Source organism: Lucilia sericata, unplaced genomic scaffold (assembly GCF_015586225.1).
Source record: "Lucilia sericata isolate MDLA Ls3-8-SP2 unplaced genomic scaffold, ASM1558622v1 Contig000014F_arrow, whole genome shotgun sequence".
Classification (NCBI taxonomy): domain Eukaryota; kingdom Metazoa; phylum Arthropoda; class Insecta; order Diptera; family Calliphoridae; genus Lucilia; species Lucilia sericata.
This window is the reverse complement of record NW_023994053.1, coordinates 1,071,139-1,083,248: the sequence shown is the minus strand read 5'-3', so window position 1 is coordinate 1,083,248 and position 12,110 is coordinate 1,071,139. Positions and strand designations below refer to the sequence as shown.

The window sequence follows — 12,110 nt, the reverse complement described above, 5'->3', positions numbered from 1 at the left end:
TCAAAATCAAAGATGAAAACTTATATGTGGGAAATTAAGCAGGGATGGGAGAAGAACGCTATTTAAAATCAGCCAAATCGGTCCATAAATAACGGAGATACATATGAGCAAAAATCCAAGACAAAAGAAACTGAGATTATTCGTGCATGATGAGACGGAAACGTAAAACAAACAAATTAAAGAATGAACAATAATTACGAATGAAACATGAAATTAAGTACGTAGAGCCCGGATTAGGTGAAAACCTACAAAAGGGGACTTTTTGGTACTTTTTCGCTCTACAAAAGGAAATTTTTGAAATGTTGAAAAAAAAACTTATTTTTCAATTTTAACGAAGTTATAACCGACAAAAAAATCGATTTTTAAAGGAATATATAGGTGATCACAAAATAAGCTTATCTTTCAATTTAAATGTGTTTTAGCGAAGTTATAAGCGATTTAAGATTTCGCCCAAAAAATCGATTTTTGAAGGAAAATATAAGTGATCACAAAATAAGCTTATTTTTCAATTTAAACGCGTTTTAACGAAGTTATAAGCGATTTAAGATTTCCAAAAAAGATTCGATTTTTGAAGGAAAATATAGGTGATCGCAAAATAAGCTTATTTTTCAATTTAAATTTGTTTTAACGAAGTTATAAGCGATTTAAGATTTCCACCAAAGATTCGATTTTTAAAGGAAAATATAGGTGATCACAAAATAAGCTTATTTTTCAATTTAAACGTGTTTTAACGAAGTTATAAGCGATTTAAGATTGCAAACAAAACATCGATTTTTGAAAGAAAATATAAGTGATCACAAAATAAGCTTATTTTTCAATTTAATCGTGTTTTAACGAAGTTATAAGTGATTTAAGATTTCCACCAAAGATTAGATTTTTGAAAGAAAATATAGGTGATCACAAAATAAGCTTATTTTTCCATTTAAACGTGTTAACGTTAACGAAGTTATAAGCGATTTAAGATTTAGAGCAAAAAATCGATTTTTGAAAGAAAATATAGGTGATCACAAAATGAGCTTATTTTTCAATTTAAATGTGTTTTAACGAAGTTATAAGCGATTTAAGATTTCGACCAAAAAATCGATTTTTAAAGGAAAATATAGATGATCACAAAATAAACTTATTTTTCCATTTAAACGTGTTAACGTTAACGAAGTTATAAGCGATTTAAGATTTAGAGCAAAAAATCGATTTTTGAAAGAAAATATTGATGATCACAAAATAAGCTTATTTTTCAATTTAAACGTGTTTTAACGAAGTTATAAGCGATTTAAGATTTTGACCAAAAAATCGATTTTTAAGGAAAAATATAAGTGATCACAAAATAAGCTTATTTTTCAATTTAAACGTGTTTTAACGAAGTTATAAGCGATTTAAGATTTAGACCAAAAAATCGATTTTTAAAGAAAATATAGGTGATCACAAAATAGGCTTATTTTTCAATTTAAATGTGTTTTAACGAAGTTATAAGCGATTTAAGATTTCGGCCAAAAAATCGATTTTTGAAGGCAAATATGGGTGATTACAAAATAAGCTTATTTTTTATTTCAATGTGTTTTAACGAAGTTATAAGCGATTTAAGATTTTGACCAAAAAATCGATTTTTAAAGAAAATATAGGTGATCACAAAATAGGCTTATTTTTCAATTTAAACGTATTTTAACGAAGTTATAAGCGATTTAAGATTTGGACAAAAAAATCGATTTTTGAAAGAAAATATTGATGATCACAAAATAAGCTTATTTTTCAATTTAAACGTGTTTTAACGAAGTTATAAGCGATTTAAGATTTTGACCAAAAAATCGATTTTTAAGGAAAAATATAAGTGATCACAAAATAAGCTTATTTTTCAATTTAAACGTGTTTTAACGAAGTTATAAGCGATTTAAGATTTAGACCAAAAAATCGATTTTTGAAGGAAAATATGAGTGATCGCAAAATAAGCTTATTTTTCAATTTAAACGTGTTTTAACGAAGTTATAAGCGATTTAAGATTTTGACCAAAACATCGATTTTTAAAGGAAAGTATAAGTGATCACAAAATAAGCTTATTTTTCAATTTAAACGTGTTTTAACGAAGTTATAAGCGATTTAAGATTTAGACCAAAAAATCGATTTTTAAAGAAACTATAGGTGATCACAAAATAGGCTTATTTTTCAATTTAAACGTATTTTAACGAAGTTATAAGCGATTTAAGATTTGGACAAAAAAATCGATTTTTGAAGGAAAATATGAGTGATCGCAAAATAAGCTTATTTTTCAATTTAAACATGTTTTAACGAAGTTATAAGGAAAGGAAAGGTTATAAGGAGAAGGAAAATATGAGTGATCGCAAAATAAGCTTATTTTTCTATTTAAACGTGTTTTAACGAAGTTATAAGTTATTTTTATTTTATTTTTAAGATTTTGACCAAAAAACCGATTTTTTAGGGAAAATATAAGTGATCACAAAATAAGCTTATTTTTCAATTTAAACGCGTTTTAACGAAGTTATAAGTTATAATCACAAAATAAGCTTATTTTTGAATTTAAATGTGTTTTAACGAAGTTATAAGCGATTTTAGATTTCGACCTAAAAATCGATTTTTAAAGGAAAATATAAGTGATCACAAAATAAGCTTATTTTTCAATTTAAACGCGTTTTAACGAAGTTATAAGCGGTTTAAGATTTCGACCAAAAATCGATTTTTGATAGAAAATATGGGCGATTACAAAATTAGCTTATTTTTCTATTTCAACGTGTTTTAACGAAGTTATAAGTGATTTAAAATTTCGACCAAAAATCGATTTTCAAAGGAAAATATAGGTGATCACAAAATAAGCTTATTTTTCAATTTAAACGTATTTTAACGAAGTTATAAGCGATTTAAAATTTAGACCAAAAAATCGATTTTTGAAGGAAAATATGAGTGATCACAAAATAAGCTTATTTTTGAATTTAAATGTGTTTTAACGAAGATATAAGCGATTTTAGATTTCGACCTAAAAATCGATTTTTAAAGGAAAATATAAGTGATCACAAAATAAGCTTATTTTTCAATTTAAACGTGTTTTAACGAAGTTATAAGCGATTTAAGATTTCGACCAAAAAATCGATTTTTGATAGAAAATATGGGTGATCACAAAATAAGCTTATTTTTCAATTTAAACGTGTTTTAACGAAGTTATAGGCGATTTATGGGTGATCACAAAATAAGCTTATTTTTCAATTTAAATGTGTTTTAACGAAGTTATAAGCGATTTAAGATTTCGAGCAAAAAATCGATTTTTGATAGAAAATATGCGCGATTACAAATAAGCTTATTTTTCTATTTCAATGTGTTTTAACAAAGTTATAAGTGATTTAAGATTTCGACCAAAAAATAGATTTTTAAAGGAAAATATAGGTGATCACAAAATAAGCTTATTTTTCAATTTAAACGTATTTTAACGAAGTTATAAGCGATTTAAGATTTAGACCAAAGAATCGATTTTTAAAGAAAAATATAGGTGATCACAAAATAAGCTTATTTTTCAATTTAAACGTGTTTCAACGAAGTTATAAGCGATTTAAGATTTCGACCAAAAAATCGATTTTTAAAGGAAAATATAGGTGATCACAAAATAAGCTTATTTTTCAATTTAAACGTGTTTTAACGAAGTTATAAGTGATTTAATATTTAGACCAAATAATCGATTTTAGATTTAGACCAAAAAATCGATTTTTGAAAGAAAATATGGGTGATCACAAAATAAGCTTATTTTTCAATTTAAACGTGTTTTAACGAAGTTATGAGCGATTTAAGATTTAGACCAAAAAATCGATTTTTAAAGGAAAATATAAGTGATCACAAAATAAGCTTATTTTTCAATTTAAACGTGTTTTAACGAAGTTATGTGCGATTTAAGATTTAGACCAAGTAATCGATTTAAGATTTAGACCAAAAAATCGATTTTTGAAAGAAAATATGGGTGATCACAAAATAAGCTTATTTTTCAATTTAAACGTGTTTTAACGAAGTTATAAGCGATTTAAGATTTCGGCCAAAAAATCGATTTTTGATAGAAAATATGGGCGATTACAAAATAAGCTTATTTTTCTATTTCAATGTGTTTTAACGAAGTTATAAGTGATTTAAAACTTCGACCAAAAATCGATTTTTAAAGGAAAATATAAGTGATCACAAAATAAGCTTATTTTTCAATTTAAACGTGTTTTAACGAAGTTATAAGCGATTTAAGATTTCGACCAAAAAATCGATTTTTAAAGGAAAATATAGGTGATCACAAAATAAGCTTATTTTTCAATTTAAACGTGTTTTAACGAAGTTATAAGCGATTTAAGATTTCGACCAAAAAATCGATTTTTGAATGAATATCATAGTGCGTAAAAGAATGCGATATGTTGTTAAAATGTTTACTACACAAAAGCTTATATGTTGTTAAAAGCTTATAATAACAGAAAATGAATTTAAAAAGAGTAAATTCTTGAAGTAACGGTTTATACATTAAAAGCTTGCAATTTACTTTTTCTAGATGAGTGTTGGTGAGAAAACAATCTCTTATAAACACGTATTATTCATGTAAACGTTACAAAGCTTTTTTTAAATATTAAAAAAACATGCACACATTTCAAAATAGTCGCTTTTTTAGTGTAATCTTGAATTAAAATAAAATTAAAAGGAATAAAAACAAAGTAGCACAAAGCCACGGTTGTTTTAAAATAAAACTCTCAATAAAAATGGCAATAATTAAAATTCTCAACATGACCTCTCTACAAATGACGCAATTACAAAAGAAATTAAATCCATTTGCAAATTTAATTTATTTTTTTTAAGCTATTGAAGGTAAATCAATTAATCAATGCGCTCTAAAATACTTTTATTTCATTAACAAAATGGGTAATTACCAATTATGTTTTTAACGAGAACTGTTTTTAGTTAAATGAATAAAAACTAATTTAAACAAAATCCTAAATTTCTTCAACAGAGTTGCAAAGAACACACAAAAAGTTTACAAAAAGCTTTGGAACACAAATAAAGCAGAAAAACGACGCGCAACAACAATTTATGCATTTTGGCCATTATTTTGGTGTTGGTGGTATAAAACCGTAAACTTTTCTAAAATGTAAAACATTTCTTTGCTGAAGTTTGCTGGTAACGGTTATTACAACACAGACGTACAAACAAAATAGAGGAATAATCAAACGCGCTATTAACAATAGAGTGAGTGGGAAACGCGCCAAATCAAACGTGAATTGTTACAATTTTATTTGTTTCAATTGTAAAGGATTAATTAGTAATAGACAAATTACAGTGCATAAAAGATATTTAGCAACAACAACAACAAGCAACGTTAATAAAAAAACAAAATGAAGTTACAAAAACTAAAAGCGGTAAGTTTTCATTTGTACTTTTTTTTTCAAATTGCATACCAATTTTTGGCAAAAAAAAAACAAATTTATTGAGCGCAAATAAGTGTTGAAGTGTAACTAAGGCGTTAGCTTTTAAAAATGTTTATGGAATGTTGACTAACTGGATTCTAAATTTTGGAAACAAGAGTTACTGTTACAATTTCGAAAATTAAAATGTGTAACAAATAATAAAAAAAAAAGTTTTAATGTTTTGAAAAACTAATTAAGCGGATTTGTTTCTTATTTATATTTTATATTCATTAAATCCAGCCCAAGGTTAAAAAATTGTCTTGACATAACTTAATGCTCCAAAAGAAATACAGACTAACCGTTTTAAATTACTTTTCAAAAAAAAAGGGTGTAGCAAAACAATGTCTTATTATTGTTATTATTTTTATTATTATTACTATTACTGTTTTATTTTTCTTCTTTACTATCGCTTTGTTTCTTTACGCTTAAATTACTTTATTCATTTTATTTAAGCCAGTTATTATAATAATGGTCCAAGTCATACTTATCTAAGTACATGACATACCAATTGTTCGAATTAAAATGTAATGTTTTTTATTTTTTCATTTATCATGCATGAACTTTTAGAAAATTTATATAGAAATTAACAATATTGGCACCTCTCGAGGAAGGAAGTTAGAGGAAGTACTGGGTACTAGAAATGTGTGGTCTTTCATATAGTTTTGTCTTTTTTCAAACATGACGTTTATTTTCGAGGTTCGACTGATTTTTTGTTGTAAACGTCAGCACTTAAACCCAAGTTTTCACGTACATATATTTGATAAGTAAAATGGCTGTTTAAGTTCAGATGAGAAACATACTAACTTCTACTTTATATATCAAAATTTATTTTTGAAATCCCTCGATCTATTTGAAAGTTTTTTAACAGAGAGTGAAATGCATGTTTTGATTTATGCCGGTCTATGAGCGACATCTATTTACATACATATGTAAGTATGAATATAGAAGAAATGGTAATCACTACTAAATACAAATGTTTAATTTCAAACTTTTTAGAAAAAGGATATCTAACAGATACTTATACTCTCACTCCAGAAAGAAAAAACATGTCTGAGAAATTAATTTAATCTGGGAATGGTTTTGTAGCAATTATATAAAAAATCTCAAATTCTTTAGTTATGACTATCTTATCCAGATATTATTTACATAAAAACAAACTCTAGCACCGCTTATGACTTGACAGAGTTGCAATTAATATTTCAACAAGCAACGAATATGAAAATAAACAAATCCATAAGAAATAGCAAATTATTGTTGACATTCACTTGGTAAAAATAACATAGTTTCCAAGTCATAATTCTGAACCTTATTGAAGGTAAATAAAACTAGCTTATAGCACACATAAGAGTATAATATACTGACTCACTAAATAATATATTATTCGTTATTTGTCGAAAGAAAAAAATGTCTTTGTTCTGCAAAGAAATGGATGGAGGAATAATTATCTCATTCTCGTTTACAAATTAAAACAATCACATAATTGTTTTATTTTGTATAATTTTTTCTCTCCACTATTTTATGCCGGTTTCCACTTCAAATTGTTTAATAATGGTGCAATAGTGTTTGTGGAATAAGGTTTTCAATTAAAGATTTACTTTCATAGTTAATTTGTTCAAAATGCAGCTGCACTTTGCTACACTCAGCAAAATTTTTATCGAGATTCTTAAAATATTCAAATTATACTTTTTTCTATCAAACTGCTTTATATATGTTTTAAGAAATATTTGAATATTGTTATAATTTTAGGAAAATTCACAATAATTTAAATACATATGTACATATAAAAATTTTCAATGTAATTATTTTGAGTGTAGAAAATAGAGTAATGCGTTTATTAGCTACACCCAAGGACGTCAAGATATTTTAAATTATATCTCAGTTTAAATGAATGCGATTCATATTTGAAAAAGTATAACAGCATCTTAATAAGCTGGTATTTTATATTTAAATAGTTTTACTACATTATATTTGACGAGTGAAGGACGCTTAATAATTCTAATGAATTTGAATTTTTTTAGTTTAAATATTTATAAAATATTTAATGCCGTTTCGATATAACAGTAAATAGTGTTATTATTTGTGACTCTAAAAAAAATCATATTTCTACTAATTATTATTTTTTATATATTTAAGTGAAAAACTGTTAATATAGAATACAAATATATTAAATATCTAATAGATATTTTATAAATGCATACATATTACAAATTGCTATTATAATTAACTGTTAATAGCCTTACCGCCAAATTGCAACATCAGATCTATACCAAATTCGAATAACTCTTTATAGATTTGGTAATATTTATACACAAACCTACATTAATATAATATCAACAGATTCTTAGTTTTATTTAAAGCTTATACAGTTTGATAGAGTCTTTTTCTTGCTTTAAATTGAAAAATCAAGTTCCTTGTTTGCTGTTATTCAACATACACATGCATTTTTCACCTGAATAACTAAAAAAAATTCCTAATAAAAAAAAAATTAAATGAAAAGAAAAAATTGAAAAATAATGCTATTTGTACGTTAAAAATATTTATAGTAAAATATACAAGTAAACTAGTTTCATAATCTGGCCAAACTGTATTACAACCACCAACACCAGCGTACGTATTTATGGCGTAATCAACCAAGTGCAACAACGTTTAGTAATTGCAATAAATGTAATTTTTGGGCGTTATTGAAAACGAAAGTTTGTACTAGTACAAATTTTATAATATGCATAAGTATAATTTTCATGTAACCAGTCATAGTTTTCATTACAATTGAAGTTTGCCATTAAATCTTCAAATTCTGAAAATTTCCCAGAATTTTGTTGACCGCAGTCAACAGCCATTTTGTGCATAAAATTATTAAAAAAAAAAATGTTGAACGTTGATATTTTTTATTTATAATTGACATTGGAAAAAATGTAATAGTAATTATGAACATTACCATTTTTATTTCCTTAATAATCTTCAAAGACATCATTTACCACAATTAAGAAAACTTGTTTTTTTATTACATTTTCAGTTTACGTTTTTGTCCCCGACAGTGAAAAGAAATGCCACAGAAATAACCGCAAACACACAAATATTTTAACTACTCATATCATGTACATACCAACGATTTACATACTTTGTACTTTTTTTCAAATAAAATTAAAAAAGAAACAAATAAATACTCTATTACATAATCGTGTGAACTATATTCATTGCATTGCAATGATATGATATGGTAGTTAGTGTGTCTGTATTGGTCTTATTTATGTTGTATGTGTATTTACATTTAAGTGGACTAGATTCATGCAATTTGTTGTTAAATGGCCAAAACATTCACTAACTCTCAATTTAATTCAGTACACTCTCACTTTTTGTATTTATTATTATTTTTTTTTGGACTTGTGGACTGGTTGTGATTAAGTTGCCATTAGTGTACTGCATAGAAACTGTAATAACTATCCAAATCAAATCAATATTGAATTGAATTTACAGTTCGTAAAACTGAAACCGGCTATGACTAAATACATCCATCCATCATCCAGACAGAACATGTTATTTGTCACTACCAATACAACGTTACAAATGTGTAATTCCTAATCAATCTCTGCACGGATCTTATTTATTACTCAAACTTGTTTGTTGTCTACCAAAAAAGAGTTAAAAGAATTTTGTATATTATTTCTCACATTAAACATTTTTAAGCCGCTTAAATAATAGAATTCAGACGCTAGTAAAAACATAGACCCACATTAGAGTATATCATACATACAAACAATATTTAGTGTATTTTATTAATATTTTTGGGTGTGTGAGTCTCTTTCTCTGTATGTACATATATTTTTTGCAATTTCAGCTGCATACTAAAGTACAATATTATTGAATACAAATATAGATTGCATTATTTTATGACTTCATCATTTTGATATGATCAATCGTAATCGAATTTTTACAGTCTTGCTTAAAATTAAACATACACTAAATAAAATTGTATTACATCAACTAATAAAATGGAAGTTTTTTTAGAAAAATGTTAATCCAAATTTTTTTTCTCGTAATATTTACTTTGTAAAAAAATCAGTTTGTCATTAATAAAATAACATAAACATATAGGGATCCGAAATAAAAACTAAACAATGAAATCGTTATATTGTCCCAACTCAAAAAATCGATTTGGATGAAATTTTTCACCATGGTTAGTACTATTGTAGGCCAGACACAAATTTTCAGCTGTATCGGCCAAAAACTGCAGGACTTAGAAGGGGCCAAAGTTGGACATTTTGCTTATACAGGGTTTTATTCAAATGAGTGTAACTTCTCACCTATTGGTCCTAGCAAAAGCTCAGATAGCTATTTCTTCATTGTTTCCAAAAATTTATTTTAATTTTTTTCAAAAAAAGCCCTTTTCAGATGAAAGCTTATACATATGTTAAATTTTATGGAGAACAAAAAGTGGTTCTAGTAATTATTTTTAATGATAATTTTTTATAGGTCATATTCGTTGTCACTACGATTTTAAGTGTATGTCTAGTCAATGCTCAATATCCTCCACAACGACTGGCAATACCTGGAGCAGCACCTGCACCTGTAGCGCGACCAGTAGTGCGCGTTAGGCGACCAGTGGCAGCAAAATCTCAAAGCTATACGCAAAATAACATAGCTCCTCGTGTAATTGAAGAACCTAAACCAGTTACGGAATCGGGCGAAGACGAAGGACCCGATGCTTATTTGCCTCAACTTTTAAGAGAACAACAGTTGGCTCAGGTGCAACAAGCACAATTTCAACAAACTGCCGCTGCTTTTCTTAACAACGAACAAAATGCTATACACGAAACGCCAATTTCTCATCTTTTGTCTAATGATGAACCTTTGGTTAGCAGTAACCCCTTCTCCACGAGATTTCCCGAACGACCATCCCCTCCAACAACACCCAGCGCTAAGCAAGTGTTTAATGATTTTGGAATTGGCTCTAATATTATCAATAGTCCTCGATTCAGTCAAGACAGACCACAACAAGCACCACCTCAGGCACCACCACCACAACAACGTGAACGAGTCCATGTTATTCGTAACAGACCTACTGAGTTGAGAGAATCAAGACCACAATTTGTTGCCCAACCTGCTCCAGTCCAATCACGTCCTAGACCTAAGCCCATACAATCTCGTCCCGCTTTAGAACAAAATCAAATACCATTACAAGAAAGAGATAGTCAACAAAATTCCAGACGTCAACGCCCAGTTGCTCAAACCATAAGAAAATGGCGTGAAGAAAATGAAGATGGCAGCATTACCTGGGGTTATGAAAACGATGATGGCTCTTTCAAAGAGGAACTTATTGGCACTGACTGTGTTACAAAGTTTGTATATTTTTTAATAGATTTTATTTATTTTTATTAATTTATTTTGTTTTATTTAGAGGTACTTATGGCTATGTGGACCCAGATGGCAACAAACGTGAATACCATTATGAGACCGGTATCAAATGTGACCCCAACAAACGCAATGAGGAGGCAGAGCTTCAGGACAATGGCTTCATTAATTACGAAGAAAACCGTGCTGTTTTACCGAATGGAATCGAAATCGACATGTCGCAACTTGGCAAGAAGAAATCAAAAAGACCAGGAGTAAATTATAGAAACTAATCTTCATTATAAAACGGGGACTTGATACGATTCTGGAGTCATCAAGTATCGCCAGTTCCCAAATAGTTTATAAGACTTGCATTACATATTAACGTTGTGTATATTTTACTTTCATTATTTTAGATTTTATTAAAAAAAATATAATAAAATAAGGAATTTAAATTCTTACCATTTTTTATATTTTAAGAAAAACTGTCGGGATGCAGTTGTTGATATCAAATAAAACATAAACCAAAAAACTTAAGTATCCTAGTTATTGATTAAAAGTGATTGTAGTGGGATTGAAGATGACAAAATGTATGCAAATATATAGAAGTTAGATGTTTTCTTAGTAGGGACGAGGGCGTCTAATTGGTGGTAAACGATTTGGAGGCGTTATAGAAATATCAAGAAAATCTCCGATACAAAACTTTGCTTGTGCCAACGTTTTATTGTCGTCAGCTCCCTTTTGTCCTGTACACGTTACGCCAATCTCACGCATTTGAAAATGATTATTGCGATAATTGGGATAGACTATGGCAAAGTCGAAGTAGGTTCCCTTCTTGCGAGTATCGGGATTGACATCGCGTACTAGAGAGGTAAGCTCATGCAATGAGGCATCCATCCAAGTATAAATTTGTAATTCGTTAGTGGGAACATTATTGTACATATAATCCGATACCGAGTGATGTCTTCCAGTTGAACAGAATACTCTCAGCAGTAGTGGACAAGTCTAAATGAAACAGAACATGAAGGCAAGAACATACCATGACAAGAAGCTATACTTACCTTCTCACGGTCAATTTGTTTGGTTTGTGGTTTTTCCTCTACGATCATAGACTCGACATTTGCCATGGTTATTAAATATTTAAATGCTTAATTTGTATTTTAAATGAAAATAACACACAAAAAATTATCGTGTACAATTTTATCCGGCTTTTTTCAATTGTACTGAAGTTGGCTGCAGTTTATGTTTTCGTTAAAAATGTCTGTCTTTCGGAGTTGCCATATTACATTGCTGAAAAGTTATTTTAACATGTTATTTTAACATACGTACACATATATTAAAAATTACAATCCAAAAGAC

At 28.0% G+C, this 12,110-nt stretch overlaps 2 protein-coding genes across 5 annotated transcripts in view; one reads left to right on the top strand and one right to left on the bottom strand.

Moving 5' to 3' along the window:
* The window catches only part of LOC119604847 (histone deacetylase complex subunit SAP18), a 54,040-nt gene extending 42,025 nt beyond the window's left edge, over positions 1-12,015 (bottom strand). Inside the window, exons 1-3 of one of the 4 annotated variants that reach the window (XR_005231552.1) lie at positions 11,813-12,015; positions 11,214-11,756; positions 10,767-11,152 (exon numbers count right to left, since the gene is read on the bottom strand). Coding sequence is in view for 1 of the 4 variants with exons in the window: in XM_037957730.1 (XP_037813658.1) it covers positions 11,373-11,756; positions 11,813-11,878 (450 nt within the window). In the remaining 3 variants the exon portion in view is untranslated. Of the gene's footprint in view, positions 1-10,766; positions 11,153-11,200; positions 11,757-11,812 lie in introns of those variants that run through there. The other 3 variants (XR_005231557.1, XR_005231555.1, XM_037957730.1) reach the window with 3 other exon arrangements.
* Positions 5,104-11,206, top strand: LOC119604802. The gene is made up of 3 exons (XM_037957659.1): positions 5,104-5,375; positions 9,894-10,759; positions 10,819-11,206. The coding sequence occupies exons 1-3, from the start codon at positions 5,352-5,354 to the stop codon at positions 11,042-11,044; spliced, it is 1,116 nt and encodes a 371-aa protein (XP_037813587.1). The 5' UTR covers positions 5,104-5,351; the 3' UTR covers positions 11,045-11,206.
* Positions 12,016-12,110: the final 95 nt, after the last annotated feature.